Source organism: Clinocottus analis, unplaced genomic scaffold (genome assembly GCF_023055335.1).
Source record: "Clinocottus analis isolate CAN_PGR_092001 unplaced genomic scaffold, fCliAna1.0.p SCAF_13, whole genome shotgun sequence".
In the NCBI taxonomy this organism is placed as follows: Eukaryota; Metazoa; Chordata; class Actinopteri; order Perciformes; family Cottidae; genus Clinocottus; species Clinocottus analis.
In genome coordinates, this window is record NW_027175854.1 from 19,017,774 (window position 1) to 19,031,322 (window position 13,549).

At 45.2% G+C, this 13,549-nt stretch overlaps 1 protein-coding gene across 2 annotated transcripts; it reads left to right on the forward strand.

Annotated features, from left to right (window-relative positions):
• Positions 1–7,677: 7,677 nt before the first annotated feature.
• LOC137784179 (Golgi phosphoprotein 3-like) lies at positions 7,678–13,209 on the forward strand. 2 transcript variants are annotated; one of them, XM_068574665.1, is made up of 5 exons: positions 7,678–8,100; positions 9,112–9,243; positions 9,545–9,659; positions 9,950–10,110; positions 10,930–13,209. In XM_068574665.1, exons 1-5 carry the CDS (start codon positions 7,891–7,893, stop codon positions 11,191–11,193), a joined length of 882 nt encoding a protein of 293 aa, XP_068430766.1. In that variant the 5' UTR covers positions 7,678–7,890; the 3' UTR covers positions 11,194–13,209. The 2 variants fall into 2 exon arrangements, with proteins under 2 accessions (XP_068430766.1, XP_068430767.1); XM_068574666.1 differs by having other exon boundaries at positions 9,950–10,030.
• The last annotated feature ends 340 nt before the right edge of the window (positions 13,210–13,549 follow it).

Below are 13,549 nucleotides of genomic sequence, written 5' to 3' on the forward strand. Positions count from 1 at the left end.
GTGACGTCCCGTTGCAGACTGACTCCACCACGGGACAGCCCTGCTCCTCTGGAGGAGGAGGAGGAGGAGGAGGACGAGGAGGAGGAGGAGGACGAGGAGGAGGAGGACGAGGAGGAGGAGGAGGAGGAGGAGGAGGAGGAGGAAGAGGAGGAGGAGGAGGAAGAAGAAGCGGAGGAGGAAGAGGAGGAAGGGGGTTTCACTCATGCACAGATAAGCTGCTGCTGGTTGGTCAGAACATGGAAAGTTAGCAGTGACGTCTGGAGACAGAAACTAACTGACATGATATTCAACATTAAATAATAAACTCGGTGTTTTTGAGCCACATGCAGGACAATAGTTTGAGTCCATTAAAAAATAAGATTTGAACCTGAATTCAAGTTCTGATCTTGAACTTGAACTCAACGTGTTCGAAATAAAAATAAATGTATGGAAAGTTTTAGGGCTTTAAATATAATTTGGATACTTTTCTGGGTTTTGTGAATATTTTTTCTTCTTTCAGTTTTCAGTAACAGATTGAATATGTTCAACTTTCACTTTTTTTTTTTTTTTACAGTTTTGAAATATTTTTTCACTTTCAGACTTATGGCTCTGATCTAATGTGGGGGGCGTGGCCTCAACGACAGGGGCGTGGCCTCAACGACAGGGGCGTGGCCTCATGAGTGACAGCATGACAGAGGGAACTCAGGCACCACATGCACTCCAGTGTCTCCTACATTCTGTTATTGATTCAATCTTTACACAAAAGCAAATGTCTAAATCTGAGTTTTAGGGAGAAAGACCAGCGTCTTTGTGCCGCTGGCGGCCTCCACTAGTGACGGAGCGTTCCCTCTCTGATTTACAGTGTTACACAAAGTGCAGGGTTCAACTAGTCTGACAAGCACAGGGGGAGAGACCCACAGCTGGAGAGGATGCGAACGTCCCAGTGAGATTATCAGGATTATTATCGGAAGCGTGGGCGAGTGTTCAGGGGAGGTGAGATCTCCTGATTACGAGCCGCTATGTTGTCCTCTGAGGAACAGCATCACCACTGAGAGCCCTTTAAAAACGCTGCAGGCTGTTCAGTCCTTCGTCCTGCAGCCGTGACGTCATCCAGCCTCTGTGTGAGAGATGAAGTGTGACTTCAGTGTGTCGTCTGATGTGAGAACAACACGAACAGGATTCAGGCACAAAAGGGACTCGATGACTTTAGTTGCATGAGACTCTTCTGCATGAGCGTCCACTTCTGGTCTCTTCTCCACTTCTGTGTGTGAATGTTATGGAAGTCACACAAAGATCACAACCTCAAGTTATGCACTCTTCGTTCAGTGTTTCCTGTTGTTACCTTCCTCATCGTATAGCGATACACACTTCAGATGTACACAAAGACACACACACGTGTGTCAGGATCTCAGGAAGTCGCTGCTGCAGGAGTCTTCCTGTCTTCCGCCTGCAGATATCTGACCCAGACGCAGGAAGACTGATTGGTTTCCATGTATTTCTTCAATAGAACATAACAAACTCTTCCCCGCCCATTTCCCTCTTCCTCATCCTCTCACGCACCTCATCCTCTCACATCTCTCTCGTAACAATGATCAGAAAGAGTAGAAATGGAGCTGCGTGTTTTGTTTTCTGCCCTCTGCACAGTTTCCTCCTCTTCCTCCGTGGCCGTGCCTGACAGACGATCCTCGTCTGTTATGGCTGATATGAATGTATAATCCTTCAAACAGGAAATGCAGCTGAAGCAGCGCAGCAGATACGAGACGCTCCGTGTCTTTCATCAGTCAGAGGCCTTTTTATTCAATTCAATACTTTCTCTGAACAGATTCACTCAAAACATTCATGTCCTGCGATGAGTTTATTGTTGTGGTGAAGACAAACTGGAGCTCAGAGCCGGCTCGATGAAGTCTGACAGAGAATATTTATGAACGTAATTATTACTGTGGTCGCGCTGAAGCCGAGCAGGAGACGTCCTCCCCTCCAGAGGACGACTCACAGCGACGGTCCAGAGTGCTGCAGGGTGCTACATGGTGCTACATAATGCTACATGGTGCTACATAATGCTACAGGGTGCTACATAATGCTACATGGTGCTACATAATGCTACAGGGTGCTACATGGTGCTACATAATGCTACATGGTGCTACAGGGTGCTACATAATGCTACATGGTGCTACAGGGTGCTACATAATGCTACATGGTGCTACATAATGCTACATGGCGCTACAGGGTGCTACATAATGCTACATGGTGCTACATAATGCTACATGGCGCTACATGGTGCTACATCATGCTCACAGTGCTCACTGCGACTCTTCCTCTGTAACTGTAGATGTGTGTATGTGCAAATATAAACGAGGTCACTCGAGTGACTGTGTGTGTGTGTGTGTGTGTGTGTGTGTGTGTGTGTGTGTGTGTGTGTGTGTGTGTGTGTGTGTGTTTCTTACACGGTTTGAACCCTCTGGGTCTCATTGTTGAAGGTTTCCTGTAGCAGTGCAGCGCAGAGGAAGGGAGGCTCAATCTGGTGTTGAATAGAAAACAAACATTTTGATTTTTTGTTGCATGAACAGTGACCAGCATTACTTAGGATATAAAATAAAAGCTACAGCTCTCTAACCCCAAAAACATGCTAACAGTCTTTTTACCTAAACTATGTGATTCATCCTCTTTCAAATGAAATGTAGAAGAAATCAAAAGGACCTCTGAGTTGTTGCTGCTGCAGCTTTCCTCATAATTACTGATTATGACAAACGTCATCCTGCAACGTAAACTGAATGCTGAGTTCCTCCCACTGAGGGACGAACAAAGGACCATCAAGGACTTTGCCTGCTGCGCGAGGCGTTCAGGGCCTTGAAGCTCAGCTGCTGCTCGATGGCGTGAAGCAGCAGACGTTATTTTACTGCTTTCACCTCATTATTCTTTGTCTTTCACTCTCTTTGTGTATTCTCACTGTTGGGGGTGTGTGTGGCACACACACACACACACACACACACACACACACACACACACACACACACACACACTCATCCCACCTGGCCTCAGCAGCGTCTCCTTGAAGCGAGACGTGAGTTGCTCTGCAGCTTCTGTTTCTCACTAGTTCACTACAGAGACATTTGCAGATGTGGCCTTTTCTTCTCCAATTATTCCTCTGCAGTTCAGCCTCTTTTCATATCTCGTTGCTTATTATGATAACAAGCTGCCAGAAAACTGATCTTCATTTTTGAGCTCGCTCCGTACGATGTGATCCCACAATTGAGATTCTGCTGTTGCTCAGCCTCTTGGAGTCTCTGGGGCTTGTGAACATCATGAGTTATTACATGTAATTGTATTTTCTCAGCCATTATTCCTCAGTGGGACGCGGCGCAGCGTCCGATTGAGAGATCCTGTAATTCACTTACTGCAGCGCGATGCTAAGTGACTCCCTGTTCTCTCTGTGGGGTGTTGTCGTAAAAGAGTGTGTGTGCATGTGCATGCGAGTGAGTTCTTGTGCTTTTATATGGAGGGCGCTGCGGGTCAACCCCTCGCCCACTCCAGAGACAGGAAATGGCTCCAGCATGGGCCTGTGTGGCCTCAAAGCTCTGGGGAGAGACTGAGGCCTCTGGTCCAGACCTGAAGCATCAGAGAGGAGCACAGGGGGAAATACAGATGTTGCTTTGGAGCGTTTGAAACCTCTGGAAGGCTTCAGGGACCCAGAGCGTTATTCATAGTGTCAGAGGGGGAGCAGAGGATTAGCTGATATGTCAGGAGAGATTTGTGTCTCGTCCAATAAAGGCATTTAAAAAAGATGGGGTCTAACTGAAGATGCTTTTTAATAATCATTTCATTTGAATCCACCAACATGTGTGCAATGTTTTAATCTGACCAGCGTGTCTGGGATTTTGTTCAAAGTGTCTTGGTTGAAGTTTTCCCAGATCTTTTGGTTGAAGTGTGTTCCTGACATGCCGTCGTGGCTTCGGGGCACTTCTCCTGATCGGCATCAGCAGCGAGGAGCAGCTGACTCTCAGCGACCTGCGATGGTGTTTGTTTGTTGTTTTGTGTGCTGAGCGGTGACAGCAGGTGAGCAGAGGGGGAGGGGCCACACGGGCAGGTGATTCAGGAGCAACACGTCTCCTCTGCACACAGCACGAGGAGAGGATCTGGTTCCAGGACTCATGCGGTAACACTTGGCCTGCGTGCAGATCTTCTACCTAGATGGTCCGAGAGGAGGACGAGTGTCTTCCCTGTGACGAGCGTGTTTACACTCAGCATCTCTGCAACCGTCTGGAGAATTATCTCTGCAGGAATGTTGAGGCCACACTTCTGCTGAACGTCAGAGAAGAAGCCGGCGGTCTGTTTGGGATGTTTATTACTACTTTCAACAAGGAGGAACGAAGATGATTTAACCTGTTTCGGTATTTATTATGCGACACATACAGGACATATTAGAGGTACTTTTAATGTACTTCAATATCTCCTTTTCATGCTATGTTTGCAGTCTTAAATTCAGAAAACAGGAGCCTCTGATCTGCTTTTGTTTGAGCTATTTGAAAGTCTCCACAAGCTAGCGTAGCGTGAAACTTCAGGGAAAAACCCTGTGAACAAAAACATAATGAACGACATAAAAACTCTACAAGGGTCTCCAGGGATGGTGAAGCCGGTTTAGTGGCTGAAAGCGAAAACTATTGTGAGAGACCACCGTTAAACTATGAAAGAAAACAATATCTCTGAACACTGACAATAAAGTATAAACGTTTTCTGTCATCATTAAGCCTCAAGTTATTCACGCCTTTATTTCCACTGTCTGCCATATTTAATCAGTGTTCTTTACATTGCAAGGGGTTTTCATTATAATAATATAATAATACGTCATATTGTTCTACATTCCATCTAAGCTCGCTAATTATTCCACATGTATTTATAGTTGAATACTTAATCTCTAACCTCGCTGAATCAAGTTGGGCTTCTGCAGTGATTTCATCTGCTGGTTGGGATTCAGGGCGCTTCATCTTATCTTCTGATTGAATCATCTTGTTCTCGGTCTGTCGCTGCTGCTGCTGCACGTGATCAGCTGTTTGATCAGCAAATGCATTTCAGACTGAAAATCAATTGAGCACAGTCACCGAGCTCCTCCAGGAGACATGCAGGCCCACAGCGAGAGGATGAGGATGAAGAATCCTGTTCAGTCCTCTTTGTTTTATTCTTTCATTTATTAAAGGTTGAGCCCCATCTTGAAGGTGCAGAACAAAAAAAACATTCATAAACAGCACAACAATAAATGGAGTCATCACAAGTCCTCAGTCTTCTTGTCTGGAAATGTTTCAGCTGGTGGGACTCGAGCCCCCGACACCCGACACAGCCGACCGTACAAGGACGCTGTGTCTCCTCCTGCTGGTCTCAGCACCCAGAACATCTTGAGATGAGGCAGCCAGCATCAGACACTGTTGAGCTGTGATGACGGCATTATAATGAAATTACTAACAGGTCACCAGTTTACTAACTGGTTAAGACGTCTTTAACGACAGACATTTTGACAGGGGAATAAACACATGAGTGAATAATGTCATTAATAAGTTAATCAAGTTGTTCCAGTTCTATGGGCCAGGTCTTATGAATGCTGGCTCGTTAACATACAGATGAAAGCCCATTGGCGCAAAAAAAAAGAGTCAGAATTTTGACACACAAAAAATCATAATTGTATGACAAAAAAAGGTCCAAAAAAAACCATAAATATGACCCAAAAAAAGTCAAAGAATGTGAGATTAAAGTTGAAATGATGATAATAAGTGTGCATGTGCTGCTTGAGCTGTCTTCACATTCTCTTCATGCTAACTATGCAAGCTAACTATGCTAACATCAGGCTGAGCAGACGTCCTCTTCCTCCTGACGTCTTCTTTCCAGACATGACAATGCGTCCAGCAGGGATTCAACACGTCCGGGACTTTACCTCCTGTCATATTTGTGTTTCTCTGAGTCTGTCACTCACTAGTTATTACGCTCTGACACGTTGTGAATCTTACGTTCATCTTCTAGCTCTGACGTAGAGAGAGCTGTCATTGGTGGACTGATCTCAGGGTTGCCAGATGCAGGATAATTATCCTCCAAACACAACCATGTTGAGCCTTTGGTACGATACTTCTCCATCAGCAGTCTGCAACACTGACACCTCGTCACCTCCACTGCAGACCAACATCCTGTTACCTCTGAAGAAACTACTTCTGCATGAAACATCACCGCCTCAATAATCTACTGGAATTTAAGCGACAAACTTTTTATTGGTAGTTTAACACGACTCGTTCTTTTTTTATGAGCGATATGAAACCATAACGGGTCCACCTCACGGCCTGCAGCTGCATTGCTGGCTCCTCCCTGCCTGCAGGACTCATGACCGACCGGCTGCACAACGCCAGGAGACACTGAAGTGGAGGAGGCAGGAGGGATGGAGGTGAAGTGGAGGACGTTTTGCAACGTCATCATCAAAAATGGATCTCTGCCAAAGATAAAGTGGTCTAATAACAGAATGGAGAAAGTCATTTAACATTACAATATATACTTGACAGAGTGTGGTATCGAAAGTAATAAATGAACATTAATGAGCCGCTATCTCTGCCTATTGAGTTTATTTGAAGTCTGTTTCCAGAAAAATTATATATATATATATATATATATATATATATATATATATATATATATATATATATATATAATTATATATATGTATATATATATATATATATATATATATATATATATATATATATATATATATATATATATATATATATTCAGACACACACACACACACACACACACGCACACACACACACACACACACACACACACACACGCGCACACACACACGCACACACACACACACACACACACACACACACACACACACACACACACACACACTCCATGAAGAGTTTCAGTAGAATCAGTTTTGTGAGTCAGAGTATTAGAAGGAAGAATAGCAGCAGACTAGAAGTCTATTTCCTGCTCGCAGGCTGCCACCTTGTGCTGACAGACTTTATGACATCGTGGTGTGTTGGTCTGAAATATTAACTGTTTATGCTGCGTGTCTTTATATTTTTCTGGATATTAAGCTGACACAAAGTAGTAATATCAATAGGTTTAACATACTATATTGTAAAAAAATATGGTGTTACTGTTTACACCAAGAAGGTTAAATCATGGACATTATTACATCAGTGCAAATATGTGTTGAGATCTAATTTACCTGTCAAAAATATTTAAAATGTTTTGCTGAAGGCAATGCTACTTTTTCCTAAAATGCCGTAATGAACATTCCCACACTTGAAGACGTCCTTGTGGTTGACAGTCCGGCCCATCGAGGAGACAACAATGAGCTCTACAGGTCACCTGTAACGGGTGCAGTCACTGTATGGACAATAACAATGTAAATAGATTTTAATAAAAGTATACTACACTCAAACACTATGTCACTGTTCTCAGCTCACAGTTAATGTTTTGAAAAGCAAACATGAATGAGACATTTTGGGAGGGTGATATAAGTTAAACTTGTTTGTAAACATCACACCAAATAAATATGCATATGACGAGCTTTATGTAGATAACAGAACATGTTAGTTCACTCACTGTGACTCATATTGGTTAAACGTGTGTTACATATGCGTTCAACTGTCATGTACAGTATTTCCGATGGCCCGTGAAGGCAACAGGCGAGGTGCGTTTACAGTTCCATAACCGACGTCACTGCCACCATGTTGGATCAGGAAGTAGGCAGAGCCGATGCAGGAATCCCGAGCTGAGCTCACCGTCAGCGGCTGCGTTTCTCCGATCGGTGGCTCGTTCCCCCGATCTCTCCTCTCCTAACGTCCAGGTTGCATGCTGCGGCTCTCTGGCCTGTCGAGCTAGGCGCGTTTCTTCGGGTTTGATCGTTTCGCAGCAGCAGCTATGGCCTCTCTCAAGCAGAGGAACTCGGGCCTCGTCCAGCGGAGGACCGAGGCCATCCGCAGCGCCGCCGACAAGGACAGGGACTCCGCCGAGGAGGAGGACGAGGCTCGCCGCGGGGAGGAAGACGACGACGACGAGAAGGGAGACTCGAAGGAGACCCGGCTCACGCTGATGGAGGAAGTGCTGCTCCTGGGCCTCAAGGACCGAGAGGTGCGAGCGGCTTTTAATCTGTCAACAAGGCTGTAGCGACGTTAAAGCGGCGCAATGTTTACTTTGCGTCAACAACCGAGTTCCCAAACGACCAAAAGAAAAAACTTTATTTCGTTTGGATTGGCCAGCGTCAGTATTTGTTTGAACACAACAGCTGGAAGCTCTCTGGTTGCAACGGCTCTCTGGTGTTGAACTGGCTCATACATGTACGACAAGTCGCGTTAGCTTGTGGAGTAGCTTGTGGAGTAGCTTGTGGAGTAGCTTGTGGAGTAGCTTGTGCAGTAGCTTGTGGAGTAGCTTGTGGAGTAGCTTGTGGAGTTTTTGTGTAGCTGCTGCTCGTCGGTCGGCTGACTGAAAGCACCGACCCGCCGCTACGTGAGCTAGCTGCTATTAGCTAGCTGCTCCTGCTACTAGCTTACTAGCTAGCGCGTTAGCTGCGCTGCTTCTTGACAGCTCGCCAGCGGCGACGTGACTTCAACCTGGAAGCGTTCACGAAGTTAAACACGTCATCAAGTCAACAAGCTCAGCACTGTGACTGATCATTTCCTTCCTCTCCTTCTCTTTCTCCTTCTTCTTGTTATTCTCTTTCTTCTTTTTCTCTTTCTTATTGTTCTTGTTCTTTCTTGTTGTTTTCATTCTTTCTTCACATTATTCTTTCTCTTTCTTCTTCCATGTTCTTCTCTTTCTTCATGTTCTTCTCTCTCTTGTTCTTTTTCTCTTATTTCTTGTTCGTCTCCTTGTTCTTCTTCTCCCTTGCTTGACTTACTCCTCTTTCTTCTTTTATTTTCTCCTCCTTTTTCTTTTCATCCTACCTCCTCCTTCTCTTCCACCACCTCTCTTCTTGTTCTTTTCTTTCATCTCCTCTTTCTTCTCTTCCTCCTTCTCTTTCTTCTTCTCCTCCTCCTCTCTTCTTGTTCTATTCTTTCTCCTCCTCCTCATGCTCCTCTCTTCTTGTTCTTCTTTCTCCTCCTCCCCCTCTCTTTCTCCTCCTCCTCCTCCTCCTCCTCTCAGGGCTACACGTCCTTCTGGAACGACTGCATCTCCTCCGGCCTGCGTGGCTGCATGCTGGTGGAGCTGGCCCTGAGAGGGCGTCTGCAGCTGGAGGCGTGCGGCGTGAGGAGGAGGAGCCTGTTGTCCAGGAAGGTGAGTGGTGATGGAGACGCCGTCTGTGTCAGTCTGTTACGATGTCCTCATACACTACCAGACACTTGATACCTTCAGTAGTGCTGCTGTGAGCGGAGGGATTGATTTGTTGTTCCCCCGGAGGGATTAGTCGTCTTATACCAAGAAGATCTCTTTGCTTAACTTTATTTTGTTAGTCAAAAGAACACATGACACATTCTGTGCTTTCTAATGAATGATGTGTACACAGGATGTGAACGTAGGCTTCAGTGAGACCGAAGCTTAAACAAACACCAGTTCAAATATTTGATTTGTTTGCAAGGTGATCTGCAAGTCTGACGCTCCGACGGGAGATGTGCTGCTGGACGAGGCCCTGAAGCACATCAAGGAGACGCAGCCTCCAGAGACCGTGCAGAGCTGGATCGAGCTGCTGAGCGGTGAGATGCAGCTGGTCTTAGACTCATGAGCTCACACGCTGGACATCATTGTAACAGCTGGTTTTGCTCCTGTGGAACATCCCAGTTGTGACTGTTAGTTGACACTTGTTGACAAATAAGTCCTCATTGCTAAATATTAGAGATGGTGGGGATCGTCAGTAAGAATAGTAAACCCCATTTCATGAATCAGCAGTACAGTATTTAAATAAACCAAAGTGAGTCACAAAGTGTTGAATATGATATTGGCCGTGTGTTGAAAGACCTGAAATGGATCTCTTGTCGTCCTTTAGGAGAGACCTGGAATCCCCTGAAGCTGCACTACCAGCTCAGAAATGTTAGAGAGCGTTTGGCAAAGAACCTGGTAGAGAAAGGTGTGCTCACCACAGAGAAACAGAACTTCCTGCTTTTTGACATGACCACACATCCGCTCACCAACAACACCATTAAACAGGTAAGGTGTGGGCGTTCTGTGACTCTTTGTTGTGTAGACTAGTCCATTAAGCTTCACGAGTAATGGAAATGCCTCAAAGAAACCGTTACTCGTCCAGCTGAGTGATCAAAGATCCTGTATTGTCTCACTGCGACACAGCGACGCACAACAGCACGCAGTTGTAGACCAACAAAACAAAAACCATAGGGCGTTAATGTGGAAGAAGAAATGTGCACGGCAGCAACAAAAACCATTCTGCCAGCAGATGACATGACATGTTAAGATTTAAAACTCTGTTCATGAACCTTCAACGTGTTAGAACGTCATGTTGATGCTCTTCTGTCTTACGCCACAAGAGCTCCAGTCATTAACACAAAACCATACAATGAAGACACACAATGTCACAACATCATGAGGAGCGAGCGGGCGCAGCATGTATGGAAACACTCATGATAATGAGGGTTAAAGTCCCGGCTTAATTAATTCAGTCTGACCTGCACTTTAGCAGCTACATAGAGCTTGAAGTGCATGTTTTGTCTGCTACCTCATCCTGCTGAGGTCAGCACAACAGACAGCATCATATCCGGGTGTTTCAAAGTTTAGAAATGACCAGATGGAAGGTGGTCCGGCTCACCGTTTCCTCCTGCTATAGTCCTTTTATGCTAAGCTAGGCCCATTGTCTGCTGGCCGTGGCTCCATACTTATTCGGGTATTAGAAGGAAAATGAATGTACTTCACAATATGTTGAACTACTCCTTTTTATTGTAGTGTCTGTTCTTCACCTATTTGATTGTTCAGTACACATAAAGGCTTAAAGACGCATGTTGACATTGTCTGCAGCGCCTCGTCAAGAAGGTCCAGGAGTCCGTCTTGGAGAAGTGGGTCAACGATCCCCACCGCATGGACAAGCGGGTTCTGTCCCTGATCCTTCTGGCCCACTCGTCCGACGTCCTGGAGAACGCCTTCGCGCCGCTGCAGGACGACCAGTACGACCTGGGCATGAAGAGGGTGCACACGCTGCTGGAGCTGGAGCCGGAGAAGGAGAGCGCCAAGCCCAACGTCAACGAACTCATGTGGGCCGTGGTGGCCGCGTTTACTAAATGAGAACAGCTGATTGCTTGGACCGGAAGATCTGGCTATGGTCTGTGTTATTTAATTGGTTGAAGGACTTCACTTTAATGAGACAATCTGTTTTGGTTGGGGAGCCTGTTTTGTACGTCTGCTCCCGATGACCTTCTGGTGGCAGTCCATAATAACCCAGTGCAATCTGATTGGTGGTGGGCTTCACCAAGTAACGTTCGCTTGGTTGGAACAGTCTCTAAATAACAAAACAAAATGACTGTCTGCTTTCTCACAGTGAGGTATATTATCTGCTGCTGCGAGGGCTGGACATCCTTATATTCGTCAACACTACCGACAGATGGGTGTCTGTTCATGTCAGATGACATCAAAGAACAAACGCTGGCAGCAGTAGTCCTGGTGAATATGAAGATTGTTGACTGGGGCCATGATTCTCTTCTACACGAAGGGAAACATCACCGCTACCTTCCTACAAGGTCTGGCCAGAATCAAATCCTGGTCTCCATCCCCCAACACACACACATGCTTATGCAAGGACAGCGGACGCCACCGCTGCCGACGCTCGTTGGCTCGCTCCTTCTTCCCCTCGTCGGGAGGACGTGTTTAGGGTCACGGTTAGATCAGACGACCCCAATGTTTTCCCTTTCAATTCTCTCTTTCCTGTTTTCTTCCTCATTGAGCTCTGAGGAGGAAAAGCAGGACACACAGCGTACTCACTGGCCTGCAGCGCCGCTAGCGAGCCGGTAGTTTGGCCCTCGTAAACCCAGATGAAGAAATCAACCTTGAGTCTAACACAACTCTTAATCTAACTAGTTGCAATGGGTCCGTTCTGTGTTGGTAGGATGAGACGAGTCTTCCATTTCTGTTGATGTTGCTAATCGATGCTTCAGTAGTCTGCCATTTATCAACTATTTTGCACAGTCACTCGTAGGAAGGGTCGTGTTTGTCGGGTTTTTCTTGGGTTGAGATGACGCGGTTGAACACGATGAACCTTAGCGATGATGGTGAAAGAAAAGGAAAGATCTCATTTATTTTGTCTACAGCGCTTTATGAATACTTTAAAATCATTCCTCTGAGTATATAGAAACAACGTGTGAGTTGAGATGTAAAAACAAAGCGGTGATCATATCTGTTCGTGTGGTCGTCAGCCGCTGCTGACACTAACGGGGTGGGAAGTTTAGCCAAACGGGCTAGTTTATATTCTACAAGGGGTCGATTCACCCAAACCATAAAACAACAAATCCATTTAACAATAGAGGTAATTCTGGCTCTATTTATGTTTTGAAATGTCTTATCTTGAAAATAAGTAAATGAAATTTCCTTTTTAGATTCTTGTCGGCAGTAAAAAAGCATGAATCCACAATCTTTACTGTGAAGAGTTTTCTTTGAAGTACTTTAACAATAAAGATATTTAAAGTCTGTGAACAGCCGGTTCTGTGGCTTCACTCAATGCCGACAGAGGCCGCAGGAAGCTGGTGCATTGAGTTATTTGGGTGAATTGATCCTTTTTTAAAGTCTCCCTCTTGCTATATATTGTATCTCAGTTTGTCACGTCATAATTAGATGTTCTCTCTCTGCTAGGCCCACGTGGGCGTGTTTTATTGTTTATCCATGCAGCTTATGGGAGGGTTACTTGGGCCCCAGAGGAATTCTGGGTAACGACGGGAACTGTTTCACGCTTCTGGCTTCGGTTTCAGAAGGAAATGATTGTAAACATCGTTCTGGTCCAGTGAGAGCGTCCTGTGTGACATCACCGCTTGCTTCATGGCATACTTCTAGTTCTGTCTTCTCATATTTTCTACCAACGAAACACCACCAGGGCTGAAGAGCGGTGGAGATGGTTTACAGCGAAGAGACGTGCATGCTATGGGTGGAGGGCTGGGCGACGGAGGAAAGGCTTGTATGTAATTATTAGTCATTTTATGTGTACGATCTAATGGGATTCAATGAAAGGGATCTTCTCTTCTCTCCTCTATAATTCTGTATGCTTTTCTATTACCACACAAAATAAAGTAAGGATCCTTTAAGTGCCTGAATTTAGCGATGTGTTGCTGTTGTTTTTATTCCATATGCACCGTGTGGGTTTTAGTTTTCTCCCATTCCATCTTTGAAATAGTCCATAAATAATCATACATCGTTATACAAACCACAGCAGGTGTGAGTGGAGTTTTATCAGAGTCCTCTTGTCATGAATGGTGTTTAGTTGAGGATTTGATGCTTTTTGTGTCACTGTAAGATAGATAGATAGATAGAGTTGGTCTTTGAACTGTTTGACAGACAAAAAAAGCTGTTTGAGAACGTTACGCTTCAGGAACGTGTGATAACTTTGTGACTATTTGGGATTGATTAGAGAAATAGTTAATAGATTAAAAGCTTTGTG

What these genes read in the sequence shown, in the direction of transcription:
- LOC137784179 (XM_068574665.1), top strand. Translation starts at nt 7,891, where the DNA reads ATGGCCTCTCTCAAGCAGAGGAACTCGGGCCTCGTCCAGCGGAGGACC. An exon ending in TGGGCCTCAAGGACCGAGAG is followed by an intron (nt 8,101 to 9,111) that starts GTGCGAGCGGCT and finishes TCCTCCTCTCAG; the next exon opens with GGCTACACGTCCTTCTGGAA. An exon ending in GGAGCCTGTTGTCCAGGAAG is followed by an intron (nt 9,244 to 9,544) that starts GTGAGTGGTGAT and finishes TTTGTTTGCAAG; the next exon opens with GTGATCTGCAAGTCTGACGC.